At 52.9% G+C, this 22,696-nt stretch overlaps 1 protein-coding gene across 1 annotated transcript in view; it reads left to right on the top strand.

Annotated features, from left to right (window-relative positions):
• INSR (insulin receptor) overlaps positions 1 to 22,690 on the top strand; it is a 55,393-nt gene extending 32,703 nt beyond the window's left edge. Inside the window, exons 3-20 of the mRNA XM_019513646.1 lie at positions 548 to 693; positions 1,003 to 1,147; positions 1,372 to 1,586; positions 3,908 to 4,034; positions 6,146 to 6,396; positions 7,583 to 7,750; positions 9,697 to 9,898; positions 14,054 to 14,325; positions 14,584 to 14,726; positions 16,263 to 16,422; positions 17,220 to 17,319; positions 17,612 to 17,679; positions 18,993 to 19,222; positions 19,490 to 19,600; positions 19,681 to 19,840; positions 20,384 to 20,513; positions 20,729 to 20,863; positions 22,189 to 22,690. Coding sequence (XP_019369191.1) covers positions 548 to 693; positions 1,003 to 1,147; positions 1,372 to 1,586; positions 3,908 to 4,034; positions 6,146 to 6,396; positions 7,583 to 7,750; positions 9,697 to 9,898; positions 14,054 to 14,325; positions 14,584 to 14,726; positions 16,263 to 16,422; positions 17,220 to 17,319; positions 17,612 to 17,679; positions 18,993 to 19,222; positions 19,490 to 19,600; positions 19,681 to 19,840; positions 20,384 to 20,513; positions 20,729 to 20,863; positions 22,189 to 22,543 — 3,118 coding nt within the window. The 3' untranslated portion in view covers positions 22,544 to 22,690. The remainder of the gene's footprint in view (positions 1 to 547; positions 694 to 1,002; positions 1,148 to 1,371; positions 1,587 to 3,907; positions 4,035 to 6,145; positions 6,397 to 7,582; positions 7,751 to 9,696; positions 9,899 to 14,053; positions 14,326 to 14,583; positions 14,727 to 16,262; positions 16,423 to 17,219; positions 17,320 to 17,611; positions 17,680 to 18,992; positions 19,223 to 19,489; positions 19,601 to 19,680; positions 19,841 to 20,383; positions 20,514 to 20,728; positions 20,864 to 22,188) is intronic.
• The last annotated feature ends 6 nt before the right edge of the window (positions 22,691 to 22,696 follow it).

Here is a 22,696-nt window from a genome sequence, read left to right as displayed (position 1 = left end):
GCAAGTGGATAGTCCCAAAGGTCTGGATGTGGTATTTTGGCATGAGGGGCTGGTGAGCTGCCAGCCTTAGCAGGTGTTCACAGTAATGGTCACCAGTGAATGCTGCTGAAGGGGCATCGCACAGGTGCTCAGGTGAGGAGGGAAGTGGTAGTTGTCTCATCCTCAGAGCCCTGTCTCGGCAGGTGAGCAGTGCAGTGCAAGGGCCTCTCCGGCGGGCGGGTTTGTGTGGCTGGCTCGCTAAGTGTGCCATTGCTGAGGGCTAGTGAACGTGAGCAGAAAAGGCACCACAACTAGCAGATGGTCTCGTTTGTTCTGATTGCCATTCAGAGGGAACAGCTTAATGCCCCATAGAGCAGCTCTTCCTCCTGGTGCGGGCTGGGACTCTGCAAGTAGGGTTCTCTCCTGGGTCCTTTGCTGTGTTGTGTGCGGGTCCTGTAGCAAACCCAGGACTCAGCAGGGCCTTGCTCTCGGGGACTTGCCTCATGCACACGAGCTCCACCGGAGCAGCCTGGGTCAGACTAAAACCTGGTGTTTTCTTTGCTTTCAGCCTGCATTGCACCCCCTGTGCGGGGCCCTGCCCCAAGGTGTGCGACTTTGGCAAGGAGAAGACCATCGATTCGGTGACGTCGGCACAGGAGCTCCGTGGCTGCACCATCATTAATGGAAGCTTAGTCATAAACATCCGTGGGGGAAGTAAGCTCTGCTCTCATCATGCAATTCAGAGGAGCCCATGGAGGGGGGAAGCGGGGGTGGACTGTGGGGGGATTGATGATTTCCACTGAGTCTGAGGTGTCTCCAGAGTGTCAGAGCTCGGGCGGGGGGAGTGCAGGAAGTAACAGCCAAGTGCAGGCATTTGTGATGCTAATGGCTTTACAGGTTTGATTCTTGAAATGTTGTTTAAGTCGATACAGGGAGGTACAGAGACACCTGGTCTCTCGGGGGCCTGCTGTGCCAGTCACCGGTATCCAAAAGCTTAAACCAGTCATTATTTCTTCTCCTCAGATAACATAGCAGCTGAGCTAGAAGCAAATCTTGGCTTGGTTGAAGAAATCTCAGGGTACCTAAAAATTCGACGCTCCTATGCCTTGGTTTCTCTCTCTTTCTTTCGTAAACTGCATCTGATTAAAGGGGAGACGCTAGAAGCTGGGTGAGTGTTTTTCAGAAGCTGCTTTAATCCAGTGCCCTTGCAGGGGGGGCAGCGCAGGTCCTGAGGGTGGTGCTGGCAAACTCTTCTGGAGTAGGCTGCTGCTCTGCTCTGCTGCAGCCTGCCCCTGAGCTACTGTACACATGGATTTCTGTCCGGCCCTGGATTAGTGCAGGAGAAAGGCCCATTTCACGAGCATTTGCTCCAATCCATTCCTCTCGCTGCAGGAATTACTCCTTCTACGCCCTGGACAATCAGAACCTGCGCCAGCTCTGGGACTGGAGCAAGCACAACCTCACCATTGCACGGGGGAAGCTCTTCTTCCACTACAACCCCAAACTGTGCTTATCCGAAATCCACAAAATGGAGGAGATCTCTGGGACTAAGGGACGTCAGGAGAGGAACGACATAGCCCTGAAGACGAATGGCGACCAGGCCTCTTGTAAGTCTCGCGATGCAGTGGGACCAGTGCTGTTTGCATGTCTGGTTCTCAACCTTCTTTAGCCTCAAGGTGCCCCTTGCAGCCCTTAGTCTTCGTTCATTTTTTTACTACAGAAAAATACCAGAGTGATTCTTCTGTGGCAAAGACCTCAGAACCCACAACAGGGCAGAACGTTTTTAACGCTGTGGATTCCTGTTGGAAACCTCTGAGTTTATCTTGTGAATCATAGTTTCACACCTAGCAGTGCTGACATCACATGGGGACCCTGTGACCCCCTTGAAAGGATCTTAAGGCATGAGAGGGTGCTGTGCTGCCCTGGTTGAGAATTGCTGGCATATGTATGGGCACACGCACATGCGTCCTCATTCCTCCATGTCTGGGGTGTGAACTCCTCGGGGCAAGGACTGCTGCTTGCATTCTCATAGAAAGCCCCAGATGCACCATTTCCCACTCGCTGCCACAGTAAAGGGGCACTGTTACCCTGCCATAACCAGAAGCGGTTTCAGGTCTGGCCCCTGCCAGGTTCTGTGGTTATCCAGCCATGTTACAAATGGTGTTCATGCCTCCCACTTCTGCTGCTCAGTTGTGAGCAAGTCAGGGCAGAGGCTGCACATTCTGGAGTCCATGCACAGCCCCTGGTGTGGTGTGGTGTTAGCTCCTGTTGGGCCCTAAAAGCCCTGGTGCTGCCGTGTACCTGACAGTCCCTTTTCCCATCACGGGCGAGGGGAAGCAGTGCTGCTGACTGCACAGAAAAGAAACAAACTGAGAATGGCTCTAGCAGTCCAGAGGGTTCCTGTGACAACAGCAGGAGAAATGTGAATTTTGGTGCGTTGAAGCTACCACTCTCCCTTTAAATCTGTTCTGCTCTAGCAGAACCTGGGAGCAGAGAGGCAGCCCTGCTTCCAGTAGCCTTAGGCTGTTCTCAGAGATGGGTTCTGCCTTTTCACAGCCTAAAGGTGCCCCGTGAAAACAAGGCCTTCCCGTGGCAAGTACACGAGCTGTCACTGGGGATGCAGACTCCAGAATCCTTCTGCAGCTGGGGGCAGTGACAGCTCTTCCCAGGCCCGCGAGTGGGGAACGGGAGCCCAAACCATGCTTGTATGTGGTTGTGCGCAGCTCCCGGGCAGAGCAGTGGGGCTGGCTGGCTGCTTTGTTCCTGGCAGCTGCGGGAGCTCGTCTCTGCCTGCTCTCCTCTGTTCTGCTGCGCTCCTCTCCATGCCCCCAGACCGCGTGTTGCTGCTGTGTTTGGCTGCGTTGTTTGTTTTCATGTTGCAAGGCTAGTTTTCGAGCTGGCAGCATCCTGTTTGTAAAGGCAGCCTTGTTTGTTCTGGACCGGGGAAGCAAACGTTCCTCCTCCCTCGTGCGGCTACTGAACGATGACATATCCAATCAGCACTGCACAGCTGGTCCTTTTTTGGGTCCCTTGGACATAAGATGCTGAAGCCCTCTTCCCCTTCCTGCAGTGACTGCTGTCACTGGTCTCCCCTCTCTGCAGAGAGGCAGGCTCTTGTCTGGCAGGACTGGGCACATCCGAGGAGAGCAGGAGACAAACTGTGATATCTCTGCAGTCTTGCTGGGCTGGCCACTGCAGACAAGCCTGAATTTTATCCCATTTAGCTTTTGTTTTTTTCCATTGACCACAGTTAATATCTGTGTCTCTGCAGTAGCTGTTACTGACTGTTCGGAATACGCTGCAGAGGATCTGCGCTGTAGACAGCATAGTAGAAAACGGTCAAACTTAAGTGTGTTAAAATCTGTTCAGAACGGCTTTCCTTTCTCTTGTTCTGCGTAGACTCCCCCTTGCCTTGCTCACGCTGTCTTCACGAGAGCAGCCGTGTGTGTTACATTGGCAAGCATTTACTAAGGGCTGGTGCAACCCTGAGCAAACCTTCCTCCTTCAGTTCTTTCTTTAATGCACTTTGCTACTGATGGCTGCCGATGCATGCACACTGCCCAGTAAAGTATCTGTCATTTCTGCACAAGCACTGTGGTGTTTAAGCAAATTGTGGGGAGCAGGTCTGAAGGCAGATGCCTTGCTGAACAGAGATTCTGTGAAGTGAGTGTGCTGAGCAAACTCAGAAGCTCTCTTGGATCTTTCATAATACTTCACGCATCCCTCAACAGCTTCATGTTGGGATGCAGCATGTAGTTCTTCTAGCTCCAAGTGTTTCTGGGTGTTATGAATGTGCTTGTGGAAAATGGGAACTTTAAAAAAAATGATTAAAAACAGAAAACTTTGCTTTTGTTTTTGTTTGTTTGTTTGTTTGTTTTGTTTTGTTTTTGTTTTTTTTTAAATGAGTGTCCTTTTTGCCTTACTGCAGGTGAGAATGAGCTGCTGAAATTCTCTTTCATCAGAACGTCCCACGACAAGATCTTGCTGAGGTGGGAGCCGTACTGGCCCCCTGACTTCCGTGATCTCCTGGGATTTATGCTCTTCTACAAAGAAGCGTACGTAGGCTTCAAGGGAATCCGGGCTCCAAAGCCATGCTTTGTCACACCAATTTTCGGAAAGGGAATAGAGCAGAGGTCACATTTTTGCTACTGCTCTTGAGCCTCTGAGTTGCCTGGCAATTTTGCATAGGCTTCCAATGTCCCCTTTCCCTGTACAGGTGCCGTTTAGGACTCCTTCAGCTAAGGCATACAGCCAAAACCTTGCTTTAAAGATTAACCTAAAAATTAAAATTGGAACTTGCTCAGATCAGCAAATAATTACTGAAGCTGCAGATTTCATCACCTCGGGATCCGCACCTAGGGTGGAGTCATCTTGTTCCCTTTCAGACAGGAGTCGTTCTTCTAAAACCAGAGTTACCAGCCTGGCTTGGGTGAGGCTGAATCCTAGCTGATCCCTCACATGCTTCTTTTGTGTTAAGTATTTGGTGTCTTACAGGCTCAAATCAAAGCCAGTCTCGAAGGAAAAGGCTACAGGTACATCCACATGGTAGTACAGAGACCCCAGATGGCTTAAAGCGAACTAGTCCAGGGGCTGAAAGTCCTTCTGCAGCACCAGACTTCCATCTGGATTAATGTGCCCGGGTAAAGAGAGGTACCTGTGAAGGTCTGAAGTCAGGCAGCAGGCAGGGTAGAGGATGTACCTTATAGACTTGGCTTCTGCTGCAGGCCAGGCTGTGGTAGCCAGACCGTTCTCAGAGCCCTTCTAGCAGTCGGTGGGGGCAGACTGTTCCAGTGCCTTCCTAACAGCGTTCCTGGTCCCTCTGACTGGGGGCTGCCTAAATACTGGGAAGTGGCAGCTTAGGGGACTGTTCCTATACAGTGGCACATACCTGGTGAGCAGCAGAGCTCTGCCCTAAATAAAAGGTTTGTCTAAACAAGCATGTTATAAGCCCATCTGCTGCAGTGTGGCGGGGAGGAAAGCAGGACTGGCCACTGCGATGGCACACTTGCCAAGGGGGCAGCTTCTTGCAGCACTCCCAGTGACTGGCGTTTCCTTCCATGTGTGCTGGAGGCCCAGCAAGGACTGCCTCTTCTCTGCTCCGTGCGGTGGGGGGAGCTCCAGTCTGACACGAGTAGAGCCTGTGCCCCCGGGCCATCTCTGGCTCACTAGCAGCTGCTCCATTGTGAAAAGCTTCAGGAGAGCTCTCAGCTGGTTTTCACTGTTGTAACTCTGCTGGAGTTGGCATAGCCATGAGGCACCTGAGCCAGGGATCCACCCGCTCAGGCCCAGCCTGCTTGGAAATTCACTATAATTATATCGAGATATTTGAGCGAGTCTAGAAAGGAACAAACTCTGACCCCATGAGTCAGTGGTGCCTCAGGCTGTTCCTGTGGCCTGTGCAGCTGGTGACAGGTGCTGGTGTGGACCACTGCTGGACATGATCTTTCCCTGGGCTGAGCTGCTTTACAGTGGATGAGTTACGGCTCCCCTTGTTGGCTCCTGTTCATTCCTGATCCTCGTAAAGGAGCTGCCACTCACTGGCGGCCCTTCAGCTGGATGCTACAGTGCACGTAACGGGTCTGCATGAACAAAAGAGCAATGGTGGTTTGTTCTCCATGGGCTGAGAAACAAAGTCAAACAGCTCAGCTGTGTCCGTGGAGACTCTTTTGGTTCTGGCTGCTTCTGGCATTAGCTGACGACCTAGGAGTGATGCTACTCACTCAGCTCTGCCCCTCCCAGAGCGCTGCCCACCTGGGTTCATTCGAGCGTGGCAGTTTCCTTTCAGTTGCAGCATCCTTGAGGGGTGCTGCTGTGAGTGGGTTCTGCTGGAGACCGAGGCGTGCACTGGCTTGGGATGGTTTGGGTCTGGAACAGTGAGCGATGCGGGTCCGTGGCATGGCTGGAGCAATGGGCCGCAAGGTTCAGGTTCATCCTGCTCTTGAACAGATCAGGCCTTTCTCCTTCTGTGCCTCAGTTTCTCTGTCTGTAAAATGAGACCTCCCTAGAGCACCATGCGACTGCTGCTTGTTGAGGTCTTGGATTCCCTTGGATAAAGGGTTGCTGGTGTCTCTGGTGTCCTGCATGTGTTGTGATTGTTGTTCCTAGAAGCCTAGCATTTGGACTTGATCAGTTTAAGCCCTTCCCCTTTCTCTTTTCTTGGAAACAGTCCCTATCAGAATGTGACGGAATTTGATGGCCAAGACGCCTGCGGATCCAACAGCTGGACAGTGCTCGATGTTGACCCTCCCCTGCGGTCAAATGAGCCAAAAACACAGAGCCACCCGGGCTGGCTGCTGCGTGGCCTGAAGCCCTGGACACAGTATGCCGTGTTTGTGAAAACGCTGGTCACCTTCTCAGACGAGAGGAGAACCTATGGAGCCAAGAGTGAAATTATCTATGTGCAGACAAATGCCACAGGTGAGCAGGCATCAACTAACATTGTCTTGTGTGGGGCAAGGGACAATGGAGCATCCGTGCTCCCAATCTGTGTGTAAGGTTGCGTGGCTCCTGGCACTCTCTCCTGATGCTGCTTGCTCTAACTGCCATTGCGCTGGGACTCTTCGTCCATGAATAATACAAGCCACACTCTTGAAGGGAGCCCAGCACATGGGGCTCCTGTCAGCAAGTGCCTGCACCTGTCTGGGCGCGTGTGCTGGCCATGCCTCCCTCAGCCCAGGCTCTTCTGCAGCGCTTTTCATAGTTTCTTAGTAGGGTCAGAAGGGACTTGAGCAGATCATCAAGTCTGACCCCCTGCCATGGCAGGAAAGAGTACTGGGGTCAAATGACCCCAACAAGGTGTTCATCCAGCCTCCTCTTAAAGACCCCCAGGGTAGGAGCCAGCACCACTTCTCTTGGAAGTTGGTTCCAGATCCTAGCCGCCCTGACCGTGAAGTAGCGCCTCCTGATGTCTAGCCTATTCCCTGGGAGCGGGCATGCTCCACCTGTCCCCAGGGCTTCCCGTAGGAGCCTGCCTCCTGCAGCTCTCTGCTCTGCTGGGCTGCTTCCTGCTTCTGCAACTGCTTGATCCTCAGCCAACTCTTAGCATGGAGGTAACCAGTCCTGTAGAGGTGCAGAGCCCAGCTCCCCTGAAAGGCCAGGTGTACTGAGACTAAGTGCTGGATGGAAAGAAGGCAGACCGCACAGTTGAGGCCTAGTGTGAATAATCGAGGAGGGTGAGACCCAAGGGGCAGACCCGTCGCTGGGGAAGGCTGAACAGTTCCTAGCAGTGCCTGCCTGAGAGCTAGCAATGTGCACACGAAGCCCACAGGCCCCAAGACAGTCCTTGCATTGGGGAGAAACCAATAAGGCCAGCTGTGCAGGGAGCCTCAGGGGGTGTTAACCTTGTTCACAATCTTTTGCTGATTTAAGAATGAAATCAGTGACTGGGTTTGCTTGTGTGAGGTCACCCAGGTGAGTGAAGCTTCTTAACCAAAGCCACCATATAGTAGGCAGGCGTGGTGATGAAGCTGCTGGTAGGCCCCTTGGAGAAAGAGCAGCTCAGAGTCCTGATGGCCTACCAGTGGTGATCAGTCCCGGTTGTAGCTTTTTGTTCCACCTGCTTCAGGCCAGGGTGATGTGATGACCTTCGTCTTTCTCCCTTCAGTTCCCTCAGTCCCGTTAGATCCAATATCGGTTTCCAACTCCTCGTCCCAGATCATTCTGAAGTGGAAGCCACCCTCGGAGCCCAATGGGAACATTACGCACTACCTGGTGTACTGGCAGCAGCAGTCTGAGGACAGCGAGCTGTACGAGCTCGATTACTGCCTGAAGGGTAAGTGCCTGCACCTAAGGTACGATGCTTCTGGCCCCTAGGGCCCTGGGGTTGGGGTTCTTTCCCTGGCACATGGAAGATGAGTGGGATATGGGGTTTTCTGTTTGTCAGCATTGCTCTGGGAGCACGCAGTGATGTACAAGAGCTTGCAAGGCTGTATTTTCCCTCTGTGTACTTGAATCAATGTGGTTGCTCCTGCCAGGCCTTGTGCCAGCTTTGCAGTGAACATATTTTTGCACAACAGAATTGGATGCTTCAGTCCCCCTGGGATCCACACCCTGCCCCTGCTTCTCTTGAACAGAGCAACCACTTTAATAAAAGCTCTTCAGATACAAACAGCATTGGGCTTTTGAAGACCTGGGGCCAAATTAACCTCTGCTGTAACTCCATCCATTGGCTTCCAGCTTCGTCTCAGGGTCAGAGACTGGGTAGTGTCCAAAAATCTCTTGTCTGTCACTTAAGGCTCTGCCGGTATTGACTGGATGAGCTGTGGTAGGACCAGAGTTTGAGCTGTGCACGATTTCTAAGCATTAGGTTGAAGCCTGAACAGAGCAGGCCAAAGGCTTTTCACAGCTATGAATTAAAGACCTGTGGAGCCAGTGTGCGAGACCAAACATCAGCATTTCACCCTAGCTGCCAGACACCCAAGCCACGTGAGAATTCATTCAGGTTACAACCAAGCCTATTTTAAATCATGGCTAAGCAAGGCCTTTACTAATGGCCTTGTGGAGGATGCCTGCTGTCTTTGATAGTAGCAGCCGCCAAAATTGAGGACTATCTTTCTGCATCATTTGGGTTCCACGTAGATAGAGTCATCCACGTGCCAGCACTTGTAACCCCTTCAGGGCCAGTTGGAGCACCACCTCCGTTGTGTGCCAGTCCGGTGCTGTGAGCTGGAGCTGACAGGCCTGTCGGAAAGCAACTTCCATCGTGCGTGAATTGGAAGGTGCTTCTCTGGGGTTATGGGGTCTTGATGGGAAGATGCTTCTCTGGGGTTATGGGGTCTTGACAGGGTGGGAAGCAGGTTGCAAGTCTTGTCTACTTGCTGGGCTTCTAGGGACACCCTTGACATAGTTCTGATCTTTAGTTTATGACTTGTGTGAAGAGCTGCTCAGTCGGTGCCTGTCCCACTAATGACTCTGCCAAGTGGAGAAATTGCTTTGTTTTGATTTTGAGGGCAAAGGCTAGAGCTGTCTGCAGAGTCTGCCTGCGACTTTTGTAGCACGCGAGGACAACTGCCGGGCTGGCGTGTTAACCCACTTACACTTGAGGGACACTTGTTTCAAAATTACTACAATTTTTGCTAGACTTCAGCATAATGTTTCCCTCAGATGAACTCCTGTATCCTACTGGAAGGAACGTCTCCATCGCGTGAGTGTGTTTGAAAAGTCATTGTGCCCGGATGTTTCATGCCGTGCTGTGACTTTCACAATACTGCATGTAAACCCAGGGTGCGACTCTGAAGTGCCAACATGGAGTGCAGACAGGATTGTGTTCCTTGGCCGCCTCGCAGCAAACAACCAAATATCTAAATAGCTGATGAAAGTGTTGGCTGTAGTCATGGACTGCACCTTCTTCAGCATTTCTAAATGAGGCTGCCAGAATATCTGTTGTCCTGAGACTAAGCCCGTTTCATTTGGTGTGACGGGAGAACAGTGGTGTTCGTTGTGTTGTACGTTGAGTGCTGCAGTACCCAGGGAGCTGAGAGAAACAAGCATGTAGCTGGATTGGAGGGCTCCTCTGCAGGGGATGCACAGGCCCTGCTCCCCCAGTGGCTCCCATGCAGCTGCAGACCAGTGCCTTCGCCTTTTCACAGAGGCCTCCCCTGCTCTGACTGCGCAGCGGAGCAGCACTGAAGCTCCCTAGCCTTCCTGTCTGTGGCTGGCTGGGACCTCTGCTCCTGCTACACGGAATGTGGGCGGTATAAAGAAATCTTCTCTCCGCAGGTTTAAAATTGCCCTCAAGGACGTGGTCTCCCCCTTTTGAGTCTGAAGACCCTCAGAAATACAATCAAAGCGAAAGCGAGGAGGTCAGTGGGGAGTGCTGCTCCTGCCCGAAGACGGACTCTCAGATCCAGAAGGAGCTGGAGGAGTCTGCCTTCCGCAAGACGTTCGAGAACTATCTGCACAACGAGGTCTTCGTCCCCAGGTAACGGGCTCTGCCGCCGTCGTCCTGCGTTGTGGTCAGGGTGTCGTTGGTGTGGGGCAGGGAGGTGCAAGCAGACTATGCAAGGGAGGTGGAGAGGAGACGGTGTGCGGGTGCAGTGCCGGTCTCCCTGGGGCTCACTGTCAGGTGAAGGCAGCAGTGTGTGGGCACATGCATGTTTGAGGCTGCTGAACAAACCCGTTGGAACAGGACAGTACTACGGTGCTGGGAGATCCTCCCAGGCTGTTTCTCCTCTGCTCAGCCCGAGGTGGCTAGAACTTGAGAACTTGCATGATGCCAGAAATGGCTGTTTTGCTCTGCCCAAAACTCTTCGTGGCTCTTGTGCTGTAGCCTTTTAAAAATAAAAGAAAATGGGTAGTTTACCATGCTGGAGCCTGGGCCTCTGCTGCGGTATTTGCAGCCTTCTCTGTATTTAGCCTGGGAAATGCCTCCAATACCATGAGGAATGTAACTGCTGTGGGTGGTAAATGTCCTGTTCTGAATGGCGCACACTGTCACGTTAAATGATATTGAATGTGTTCGCACTTTGTGTGAGCTGCAGAGAAAGCGCTATGGGAATCGGGTTGGAGTCGCTGGTAATTTGCCCTCTTAGCTGTCAGAATCGGTTCCAAACACGAAACCGGCTCTGTGCTTGCCACCCTTAACCATGAGGTATTTATGTGCAGCCACCTGACAAAGGCCAAGCTGCTCCAACACAGGGTTTTATTAAAAACCTGCCACTAAGCAGCACTGCCCCTCTGCACCTGAGCGAGGGATGCCTGCTGCTGGCACGGGGCAGCTCCTGCAGTCACTCGCTTGCCCTTTTCTTGCTGCTGGAGCTGTTGAAGTGAGCGGGTGCCACTGGGAAAGGCACAGCACCAGGGAACTGCCCGGGGCAGGGCCCGCAGGACTGCGAGTCACCATCCCATGCGCAGCCCGCCCTGTATCTGGGCCAGTGGTCCTGACAGCCCGATCTTTTAAACGTCACTGTGCAGCCAGCCTCAGGTGTGTTGCAGGTCAGCTGCTGGGGGATGTGTGCTGGGAAGAAACGGGTCACCAGAAAGCTGCCTGGTCAGCCTGCTGAGGGGGAAACTGCCAGCCTGTTTCCATGGGTTGACCTTGTTAACACAGCCCCCTTCGCTTTAGCGATGATGAGTGAGCATCAGAGGCACCACACATGCAGCCTGCCTGCAATGTTGCCTTTCAGGTTGTGTCCAGGGCAGCCTGGCTGGGTCTGGCAGCAGAGCAGGATGTGTCTTTAAACCCACCTCTCATTTCTATGCCCTCCGTCTGCCTGATGTCCCCCCAGCACGCTGCACAGACTCTGCTGGAACGCGATGCCTGGGCAGTTGCTGGGAGGGAGCCCAGGTTGGGGGAGAAGATGAGCAGGGCATGGGCAGCAAGTGGGGGTGGGGGGACAGTTGAGAGGGGTTGCCACTCATTCTCCTCCCCTCCCCTGTCCTTACTCCTGCCTGTCCTCCTCTCCCAGGATTGGCCCACAATTTTTTGGGGCCCCCTGCAAGAAATAGTTTTGGGGCCTCCTGCCCCAAAGAAGGCAGCAGGGGCAAGTGGCCGGACGCAGGGAGCCCCTTAGCTGCAGAGCCTCCTGTGGCAGCAGGTTTTGCAGAATAGAATGGGCCAGTCCTGTCCTCTCCCCTTCTTCCCTGTTCCTGTTGCAGGAACTCTGTTCCCTGGGCACTGTTTGCACGCCCAGTGCTGCGCACTGCCCGGCCAGGCCCAGCCACAGTCCCTCCCTTGTCTGGTCTGCGTGGAGGTCATGCGTGGCGGGCTGGCTGAGCTGGGGGAGTGCTAGCACGGGTCTCATGGGTGCTCTGGCAGGGCGGGCACAGATTTCAAAAGGCCATGTACTGCATACACCTTCATGGCTGTAGGTAGCAGGTGCCTTTCATGCCAGTGATGGGCTTCACGCCTTTCCCCTTGCATCTGACACCAGCTGATTTCTTCCCTCCTGTTGTTTGTTCTTGTACTGGGAAGTTATGCGCAGGAGTGAAGTGGTGTGCAAGTGGTTCTGAGGATGGCGGGAGTGCTGCTTTGACTGGGGCTGAGGGCAGGGGGAGAACATTACATGGAGAAGATGTGAAAGCTGGAACATCACGTGTGAGGCCCAGATCTCATCTTCCTTTGAACAGAGGAGTCCTGGGTGCAAGGCTTGTATTTCCTACAGGGCACAGGACGGCTGCTATGAGCTGGTCTCTGCTGCACCACTGCGGCTAAACTCTGCCCCAGGGCTGCTAGCCCTGCTGGCACGGAGGAAGGGAGTCTGAGTCTGGGGGTTGGATATGCCAAGCCTCTCTGCCAGCCAAAATGGCCTATTGATATTTTGAAGGAGAGGCTTAGCAAGGGAATGCTCTATACCCAGGAGGAGGATACTCGTGCTTCCGGACCTTCTCTTGGTTCTTTTTGTATTTTTCCATTGGCCGCCCCAGGGTGAATGACCGAGTGGCACAGCTCTGCGCGGGGGGGTTACTGTTTTACTCCTGAAAAACTCAACGATCTTGGTTTGGGGACTGCGGAGTCAGCACTTCATCAGCAGTGGGTACAGCTACACTTTTAAGTACAAACAAGGTTTCTCGTTAGCCATAAAGATTCCTCAGGGCAGGGGGTGGTTACTGTGACCTAGAATTGCATCTTTGAACTCTGCCTCCTGGTTAGAGGACACAGTTCAGAGCAATGCACCAGTTGTTGTAACAACAACAACAACTTAGAAATGGTGTCTTGAGTTAATTAGTAATTGCAAGAGAAGACTAAAACTGGACATGCTCAGCTGAATCTCATCTGGTGTCTCTTGTTCTTTCCTTGTGTTGGTAAATTTGTTTGTGCTATCGAATTAGAGGAAATGTTTAAAATCTGCTTTCAAAGTGGTTGCATTTGTTTTTTCAGAAAAATTACATCAGGGAATGGAGCTGAGTACTCTAGGTAAAGGCTTGATCTTGGAATCACCTGTTGCAATTTTAATTAACCAATCATTTGCTTGGCAGTCTGTGGGTGGTGGTGGAAAGTTCAATTCAGCAGCAAAGACTTGCTTCAACTGCTTGTTGTATTTTTAAACTCTGAGTTGGCCACAGCGTGGGCACTGTCTGGGTGCCTTCTGTTTCCTAGGATGGGTAGAAAGCCAGCCAGTGTCCCCTTCAAACTGGTGATTGTGACTTTAAAAAAAAAATTGGATTCCTCTTAATCAACCACTGGTAATTTATCATGGATGCAGCTGGATCTCCTGATCATTCACAAGTTCCAAGCCTGGAATTCCTACCCAAAAGGTGCCGCAGGGATTGAATGCTAAATCCGGATTATGACACTCAGCATTCAGAGTCTTTAAAAAGAGAATCTAAATTGGCGGGTGGGCCTGAAGTCTGGTGAAGCAAAATATCATATTTAAAATTAACTGGCAGCTTTCACTTTTAGGGGTGGGAGCTGCTAAAGTCTTATCTGGCAGCTTAATGTTCGCAATGGCGGGAAGTTGAAGCAGATCGACTAACTCCTGTACAATAATCTAACAGAAAACACTCGGTTACCAAGCGCTGGGTATGACTAATGCGCATGATGTGAATCTGACAGTAGCAGTTTCTAAAATCGTTATTTTTCATGTTGAAAGCATTCAGAAAATGACTGTGCCCTGTTGTGTTTGAAAGGGTTAAAACTTTCTACGGGGCAGAATGGGCAGGGCTCAGAGTAACGTGCCCGAGGCCCAGCGAGCCTCCAGCGCAGGTCTGTAGTGAGACCCCAAAGACGCTCAGAGGTCTGCCTTGTTGACACGGCTCCGTGTGCTCGGATGTCGAGACCAGGCCGGGTGAGCTCCCAAGTGCTGCGCCCTTGTCTGAGGCATCCTGTGCCTTGGGACCTTGGGGTTAGTAACGGCGCGGTTTCCTTCAACAGGGCAGACTGAGCTGATACCTGAGCCTTTAGTTTCTGTTGTTTTTTGCCATGAAGAGGCTGTTCTGTAGAGGCAAGAGGGGTTTGTCGTTTAAAAACAGTAAAACAAAACCCTGAATACTTCCACGTTTTGCTGCATCGCAAGTGCACCCACCTTGCATTGAGTTTCCATATGAACTCTGAGCTCTCCATTTTAACCCTTTCACTCCAGATGAACCTATTTGAGCTAAACGCAGTGAACAGCATTTTGAATGTGTTGTTTGGCAGGCCGTCGAGAAAACGGAGAGACCTTGGCACCGTGGCAAATGCCACTGTGGTGATGCCCACCATCACCTCCTCACCAAACACCTCTGCTGCAGCCACTGGGAACACGGAGGAGCAGAAGCCTTTTGAGAGAGTGATGTTTAAGGAGTCCACGGTTATCTCAGGTCTGCGGCATTTTACTGGGTATCGTATTGAACTGCATGCTTGTAACCACGATGCCCAGGAGTCCCGGTGCAGTGTCGCAGCCTACGTCAGTGCCAGAACCATGCCGGAAGGTAAGCCCAGACCGCTGGCTCAGTCAGGTGAGTGTGTGTTGATGCAGCAGCTTCCTTGGTGAGCTAGCTGCCTTTTGGAGCATGCTTGGGGACCTGCTGTGGCTGCACTGGCCTTGCAGGGAGGTGGCGCAGACACCACCTCTGCCCCCTTCCCCTCCTCCCTGCTTTTGGCTCAGCTCAGTTCTGCATTTTGTGAAATTCTTGACAACTTTTTAAAGCAATTTTTGAACCTGATCTATTGAAATCTGCTGGTTCTAGCTAAAGCAGATGACATCGTGGGTCCAGTGAGCCATGAACTGGTGGAAAAAAATGCTGTTCATTTGAAGTGGCAGGAGCCAAAGGAGCCAAATGGGCTGATCGTGCTGTATGAAGTGAATTATGGACGTCTTGGGGAATCAGAGGTGAGACTTTCCAAGCCCTTTGCCTCAGGCCTCCCCTGCGCCGGGTGGATGTGGTGGGTGCCGCACAGCCTGGCCCTAACATCCACCATGAGTTTGCTGGGGAGCGGCTGTTCAGTGGGAAGTTGGATTGGCTGTCTCGGTGTCTTTCTGCCTTCAGAGGTTTGCGTGTTGCTGGACGCGTTTGCTGCAGAGTAGCTGGCTGCAGGCTCCTGCTGCACAGCTCGACTATGGGGTGGATCAGATGGTGCCAGGAGAGCCCAGCAGTGGGTGCTTGGGTTGCATGATATAGCTGCCTTGCACATCAGCAGCCGGCAGCCTGCTTTAGTTGACTTGCACAGGTATTTATCAGCTGCACTGGCATGGATGCTGGCCAGCAAACCTGCAGCTTCTTGTAGCATCCTTCACGGTGATGTTCAGCACTGCAAATTATGTCCTGCAGCTCCCTGATAACCCGAGATCTCACTTGTAAACCTGGCACAGGGATCTTCCTCAGGGCTTTATTGCCCAGAATACAATGGGACTCCTACAGATCGCACTGTCTAGCGACTGACGTTTAGAAGCAAAATAGGAAAGGGGGAAGCCCAGCATGCCGGTAACCTCTTAAACTACCCGTGAGGGGACTTGGTTTGGAAGAGCTTATCATGCGTTGCCCTCCTTTGGTTGCTTGCTGCTTCTCCAGGCTGCTTCTGTGCTTCCTCTGGGGCGATCAGCAGACCGCCCTACTTAGAGCATTGACCTGTGGATGGACAGAGTTGTCCTCACTTCGTTTTTGTGCTATTTGGGCAACGTGTTTTTTGTGGCTTTTCTTTCCGTGGGCTGGGATCCATGCAGCATTTCATGAATAAGTGGTGTTGGGAATAGGCCTCTGTCACTGAGCAGGTTTGAGTGTTAAATATGTCCATAAGTTATGAGCTGGGAAGAAGGCTTGTGTCTTGACCTTCTGGCTGTCTCTTCTTTTTCCCCTTGTTTGAGGACTCTTCTTGCACTTCTGAATGTTCATTTAATGCTGAGTGAAAATCTGATTTGGCCTAGAGGTTAGCTTTTTTTTCAGAGGCTTGAATAGTAAGCATCCTGCTGGCTGCAATACCCAACTGTGGTTCAGCTGAAATGAATATAAAAGCATGGGGCTGTCAATAAAAGCCTTTTGTAGCTATCTCCTGTGAGGAAGGACCAGGAGCTCTGGGCACTCTCCAGTCCTCACGTGCTGCACTTGTGTTCAGTCCGTAAACTGCCCACAGCGAGTTGCCAGCTCATGCTCGGGCTGCCCACCCCCTAGCACGCTCTGAAGTCCAGCCTTCACTCCCATGTGTTACCTTGCATCTGGGACCTGGCTGCCAGCATCAGCTCAGTCTTGAGGGCTACCAGGCTCCCTAGGCAAGGAGACATTACACTGTGTCTCTGTAGGGGGTCAACAGGTGTTTGCATGGAGAAGACTTGCAGCCTGGGCTAGGTAAGGATGCTTGGTTATTGCGGATCCCCTGATGGTGCTACGTTCTCTGAGAGGCAGTAAAGCTGTTGTCTTCCCTCCTCCTCCAGGAAGCGCACTACTGTGTCTCCCGTAAGCAGTTTGCCAGTGAGCAGGGCTGTAAACTGCGTGCACTACAGCCTGGTAACTACAGCGTCCGGATCCGAGCCACCTCGCTGGCAGGCAACGGGTCGTGGACAGAGCCGACTTACTTCTACGTGGCTGACTATTGTGAGCTTGCTTTCTCCAAGCCATTCTCTGGGGGAGGGGGCCTGGCAAGGCCGTGCTGGCTGGGCAGGATGGAGGTGTGGGGGAGAAGTCTGCCTTGACAAGTAGGAGGTGCATCTGGAAAACAGAAGCAGTCTTGTGAGAAGCTGCTCCACTTCCTTTGGGTGCTCAGGTTCAGTTTGCAAGCCTGTGTGACCCTGCGTTTCTTGTGGGCAGCAGCCTGTGGTCTCACAACCCAACAAGCTGCTGTCCTGTGGGCACGTGAGCTGCTGGGAAACTCCTCGACATGGGGACGTAGTTTCCTTAGCTTATGCTTGACACTGAAGAGAGGTTCTGTGCCATAATGAACCTGTGGTGGGAAAATGCTCGCTCCAAGGCACTTCACACTTTTGTGCGGGGCTTGTGTGTGGGAGTGCAAGAAGACTGGGAAGGTGGAACCTCTCGTGCGAGAGAAATTGTTTGGGAGCTGGTCAAGATGCTCATCCACAGTCATTCATCAAGCCCTTAGACTGCTTGTCTTTAGCATGGACCAGCGAACGGGTTTGGGTACCCAGTCTTCGCGCTGCTGAGGTTCTTGCCAGTCTTGCTCTGGGCACAACTCGTCGGGCTCTGGCAAGAGTAGATCTGTGCCAAGGCCTCAGCCTGCTTCTGTATGGCACAGAGTACCTCTTGCCGGTTAGCTTGACAGGGTCTCGCCCTGCACTTTGCGTGGCTTCAAGAGGGTATTTCATTCTAGCAACATGATGCTGTTTGGAAGTATATGTAAAGCGGCACACTCTCTCCCTCTCTTTCTCTTTTAGTGAATGCCCAGCCTAATATCGCTGTTATTGTTGTCCCGATCATTTTTGCCTCAATAATTATTGGAGCTATTGGCATTGTGTACGTGCTTGTGAAAAAGAGGTGGGTGACTTTCATCGTTCTCAGCAGAGCAAAGAGAATGTTTTCCCCAGAGACAAGTTCGTTATTCCTGGGGGCATCGTCTTTATTTTCTGAAAAAAATAATGAATGTCTGCCTCACTGCTGAGTGACTTGGACTGTTGTATTGCATGTGAATATCTGACGTTGAGAGAGTCTGCCCTGTACTTCGGGAGCCAATGTGGCTGCAAGTAAGCTGCATTTGGCCTGAGTGCCTGACATGCAAGGCACAGACCTGGGGGTATGCTGAAGACTTGCTCTGTCCTCTCTGTTTCAGACAAACCGAAGGACCAACTGGGCCTCTCTACGCTTCTTCTAACCCAGAGTACCTCAGCGCCAGCGACGGTGAGAGCCATGCTGCAGCTCTGGCACTCGTGGTGCTGCGCTTTGTTTTGAACAACTCTTTTGGAAACACGAGACCACTCTGAAAGCGTAACGGGGTGGTCTTGCCCATTGGAAGCTGCTGCTCCCAGTGGGGAATCCAGCTGCTGGAGCAATATCGGGGTAGAGAAGAGGACTGTGGTTAGGACAGAGTGCTGTTCATCTGGGGCCACGGGAACTATCTAGGAGTCTTGTGCTGTTAATGAGCTTGCTGTCTTGGGTTGGTGGCTACAGCACAGGAGCTGTAAGGAAGGAGGTGTTGGTGTTTTGCTGCCTGTGTCGGCTGTTCTGTTTGTCCAGGACTTTTTGCTGAGGGTTAGCCCCTCGGGAACCTTGACCTCTTGCAGCAGAAGTGGAAGCCTCTGACACGCAGTGCTTTCCAAAGAACGTCTCCTGGGATTGGAGTCAACACTTCTGTCTCCCACCTGCCCTCCATCTCCCAGATTGCTTTTCAGTGCATTAGCTTGGGAAGCTGTTTCTGCCTCTTGCTGTGCGTGGCCAGTCAGTTTGAACAAATGGTCTCTGTGTTTAAGTTTTAGCTGAGGGCTGCACATCCAACCTCGCAGCATTGGAAAGGTTTGGGGGTGCAGGAAGCTGCTTGTTGGTGTCTCCCTTTGTCCACCACTGCAGTGCAGCAGTCTTGGTTGGCCACAGCCTAGGTCTCCCCGGAGCAAGGCTCCCAGCCTGGGAACAGCAGGGTTAGTTCAGCGTTTTAAATTTGAGAACAGTTTTCTGTCCTTCATTTGTTTAGACTTGTTGCGTCTTCATGGGCAGCAAATTCAGTGCAGAATTCTGGATCCGGTCCAGGAGAGGCCACTGGTGTTGGAGCAGCGAGCGTCAGTGCAGGCGGCCAGTGTCATTCCAGGACTAGTCTAGGATCACAACCCACCTTCCACTCTGCTGTTGACCAGCAGCTGCGGTTCTGCTGCTCGCACGGCAGATTCCCTTGGTGCAGATTGCCAAGGCAACGAGCGCTGCCGTGAGCTGGACTGGACTCAGCTCCTGCCCTCATGCGGCGACTGACAGCAGGGCAGCCTGGGCGTGCCGTGCATTGCCCTGAGGAAGCAGTGCTTTGCATTTGCTTTGCACAGGAGTAACTGGCCATGCAGAGGGGAGGACATGTCCCCGTCTCATCCCCAACCCTCTGCTCTGTGCTGTGGAGGACTGTGCCAGAGGTCCAGGGGCTCCCAGACTCAATTCCTGTGGGGCTCAGCCCCTGCTGTGAGAACCCCTCCTGGCGACAGCCCTGCTCACCCCAATGTCTGTCTGTGTTACAGTTTATGTCCCCGATGAATGGGAAGTGGCCCGAGACAAGATTGCCCTCCTCCGTGAGCTGGGTCAAGGCTCCTTTGGGATGGTGTATGAAGGGATCGCCAAAGACATCGTGAAAGGGGAGCCGGAGACCCGGGTCGCCGTGAAAACCGTGAACGAATCTGCCAGTCTTCGGGAGCGCATCGAGTTTCTGAACGAAGCTTCAGTCATGAAAGGGTTCAGTTGCCATCATGTGGTAAGTGAAGCGTCTCCATCTTGGGTGGAGCTCCCGTGGCTCCATCCAGCTTGTGGGCTGGGCAGGTCCCGCTGCAAAGGCGGCCACGTGTGTTAAAGGCAGAACAGGGTCACCCAAGGAGCGGTTTGGAAAGTGCATCCTGCTCCACAAGTCCATGGTGTGGTCAGGCCCCATGTCTTGTCGCAGTCAGCAGCCAGGGAAATGCTGGCTTGGTGGGCACACGTGCTTGGACACGGTCTAACAGGGAATCCCACTTCTGTTTTTCAGGTGCGTCTCCTAGGGGTGGTCTCCAAAGGCCAGCCTACGCTGGTTGTCATGGAGCTGATGGCACATGGAGATATGAAAAGCTACCTGCGTTCCCTGAGACCTGATGCTGAGGTAAAGGCAGGAGCAAGGAGATGCAGATGCCCCAGACAAACTGCTTGGCTGTGGTCTCTGACCTTTTCTCTCCATCGTAGAATAACCCTGGCCGTCCCCCACCAACTCTCAGGGAGATGATACAGATGGCTGCAGAGATTGCTGATGGTATGGCTTATCTGAATGCCAAAAAATTTGTCCACCGAGACCTGGCAGCTCGTAATTGCATGGTTGCAGAAGACTTTACTGTAAAAATTGGAGGTATGTGTCGTGTGCTCCAAAGCTGGTAGCAAGCCTCAGTTAGTGAGGGAGGAGGCTGTGTGAAATCCAGGATGGCTGCTGTCTGTCCTTTCAAGTCCTTTATCTGGGCTAATTTTCTTGTGTCAGGTCTCTCTTTCACTTGCCGTGCCCAAAACTGCAGGTAAGTGAACTGCCTAATTTAACCTTGCAGCAGCTCGAGTTAAGCCTCAGGAAAAGGAGACCTCAAAAGGCCCAGGCTGTGCGATGTTCCGATTGGCCGTTAAACTTGTGTGTGCATTCAACTCGAAAGAGGCCGAGGCTGAGAGCCTATTCTAGAGCCGTGCCTGCCGTAAGTCTCGCAGGAGGTTCTGGCGCTGGTGCTGCAGAGATTGAGGGGTGGCCCAAAGAGAAGGCCCCCACGGGCAGCTTGGCCCTGCCCGCTGCAGTGATTGCGTGTGGTAGGACAGTGCGTGCTCGGTGACCATCCTCGCCCTTCCAGTCGCCAGCAGGGCTGGGCTGGGCACGGGGCAGTGACGCTGAGCGCATGCTGCTTTCTTCTGTCAGACTTCGGCATGACCAGAGACATCTACGAGACCGATTATTACCGTAAGGGAGGCAAAGGACTGCTGCCTGTGAGGTGGATGGCGCCCGAGTCGCTGAAGGATGGCGTCTTTACTACTTACTCAGATGTGTGGTAAGTTGTACCCTGCATGTCAGGATGACGGGTAGTAGGAGCCACAACAGCGGGTCACTTACCTCAGTCTCTGTGTGAGAGCTCAGCTCTTTATGATGCACTCTTAATGCAGTTTCAGAAATAGTGCACTTGCTAAAATCCTCCCCCAGTCGGGTTTGAAGATGTTATCTGTAGATTGTCTGTGCCTGCCTGACAAAGGGCGTGATCTTCTGCAGGTCATTCGGAGTTGTGCTTTGGGAGATAAGTAGCTTGGCGGAGCAGCCGTACCAGGGACTGTCCAACGAACAGGTGCTAAAATTTGTAATGGACGGAGGGTACCTGGATCAGCCAGACAACTGTCCAGAGCGACTGTAAGTACAACAGGCGAGCCGGGAGTGCCTGAGTTTTGCCTCTTTGCCAGTGTACAGTCAGCACAGGTTGCACACGCACGCTCTGAACGAAAGGAGCAGAGCAGCAGGCTGAGAGCCACCCACCAAGGAAAATGCAGCCCCCCTACCCCAAGTGACCAGAGTGGAAAATAATGGTCATGAGCCAGCCCAGGCAACCAGAAAGGAGAACAAACCTGGCTCTTGTAGTGTAGGAACAGGCAGCTGAAACCTGAGAGTTCAGACTTGGGGAGTGTAAAATACAAGCAAGCAATGCGTCAGCCGCCCCTGCCTGAAAGCGCTGGTCCTAGGCAGCCTAGGGGCCCCAAGCAGTGTGCCGGGCAGGGTCTTGGTGGCTGCGCAGTAGTTTGCCTTGGCTGTGGATGCGGGAGAGCTGCGTGTTAATCCAGAGATCCTAGATGCTGCTGTCCTGGGGAGGCTCTCTGCACTGGCACTGCTGTGCGAAGTGCAGGTTCCTCTTGGGCCGCTGCTAGGCCAGAAGGAAGGCGGCTCTCCATAGGCTGCTGGCCAGGTGTCTGCCTCGTGAGGAAAGGGCAGCTGCCTTGCTGAGTCCCTCCCCTGCTGGTTTGTCAGCTCTTCCGTGCTGCACTGTGCTTAGGGCTCGACTGCCAGGATTCATGCTGAGGCAGCTGCAGGGTCACTTTCCCACTGATAGGAGTGCTAAAGGGATGGCGAGCGTGCCCGGAGTGGTAAATGGCACGTGGCTGTTCAAGCCCCCTCTAGACTGAATCCCCACGCCTGGTGCAGGCCACCAAGATTGTTTTGCTCCTAGCAGTGGGGCTCGTCTCTCCTCATGTTTCCTGCACTCGGGTGGCCCTGCGCTGTTGATGGCCTGGCCTGCGTGACACCACTCACCTTCCAGGGCGGTTTCTGGGTCCTGGTCTGGGATGTGGACAGGGCTTGGCTGCCTACAGAAGCGAGCAGTGGGCAGAGGTGGGTGGGGATGCTGCAGGGATGAGATGCAGGGAGGCTCAACAAGAACTTCCCCAGAGCAGTTTGGAGATGGCGAAGCTGAGACCTGGTGCAGGAATAAACATGGCCTGGAAGGAGCTGGCGGGAGCTGCAGGCCCTGGCAGGAGCCGAGGGAAGGAGCAGGAGACTGTAGAGAGAAGCAGAAAACAGGAGGAGAGCAAGAGAGGAGGAGAGAGTGCTCAGGAGAGTGGCAGCGATTGCAGGCAGTCTGCCCCGATGGGGGCTCAGAGACTAGATACCTCCGGGTCTGGTGCCGGCCAGTGTCCGGGATGGCAACCCCCTGCCAGATCCTGATTCTCTTGTTTGTTCCCTTACAGGCACAGACTGATGCAGATGTGCTGGCAGTACAACCCCAGGATGCGCCCCACCTTTATTGAGATCATTGAGATGCTGAAGGAGGACCTCCACCCCAGCTTCCAGGAGGTCTCATTCTTCTACAGTGAAGAAAATAAACCTCCGGACACGGAGGAGTTTGAGATGGACTTTGAGAACATGGAGAGCATTCCCCTGGACCCCTCATCGTACTCGCAGAGGGACAAAGTCCTGGGGCGGGACAATGGGCCCTCCATGGGCCTCAAGGGGAACTACGAAGAGCACATACCTTACACTCACATGAACGGCGGCAAGAAGAACGGGCGGATTCTCTCCATGCCTCGGTCAAGCCCCTCCTAACACTTTCTGTTTGGCCCAAGGGTTGTGTCAACGCTTTTCCCCTCCACAGATCTCAGGACTCTTGTTGTTGCTGCCACAGTGCATGACACGCATCTACAAACTCTTTCTTCAGATTTTTAATCATCCAGCGATTAAGAGACTTTTTTTTTTTTT

Source organism: Gavialis gangeticus, unplaced genomic scaffold (genome assembly GCF_001723915.1).
Source record: "Gavialis gangeticus isolate Ggan-Ray unplaced genomic scaffold, GavGan_comp1, whole genome shotgun sequence".
Lineage (NCBI taxonomy): Eukaryota > Metazoa > Chordata > Crocodylia > Gavialidae > Gavialis > Gavialis gangeticus.
Note: the sequence above shows the minus strand (reverse complement) of the source record. Positions and strands in the feature narration are given on the sequence as shown.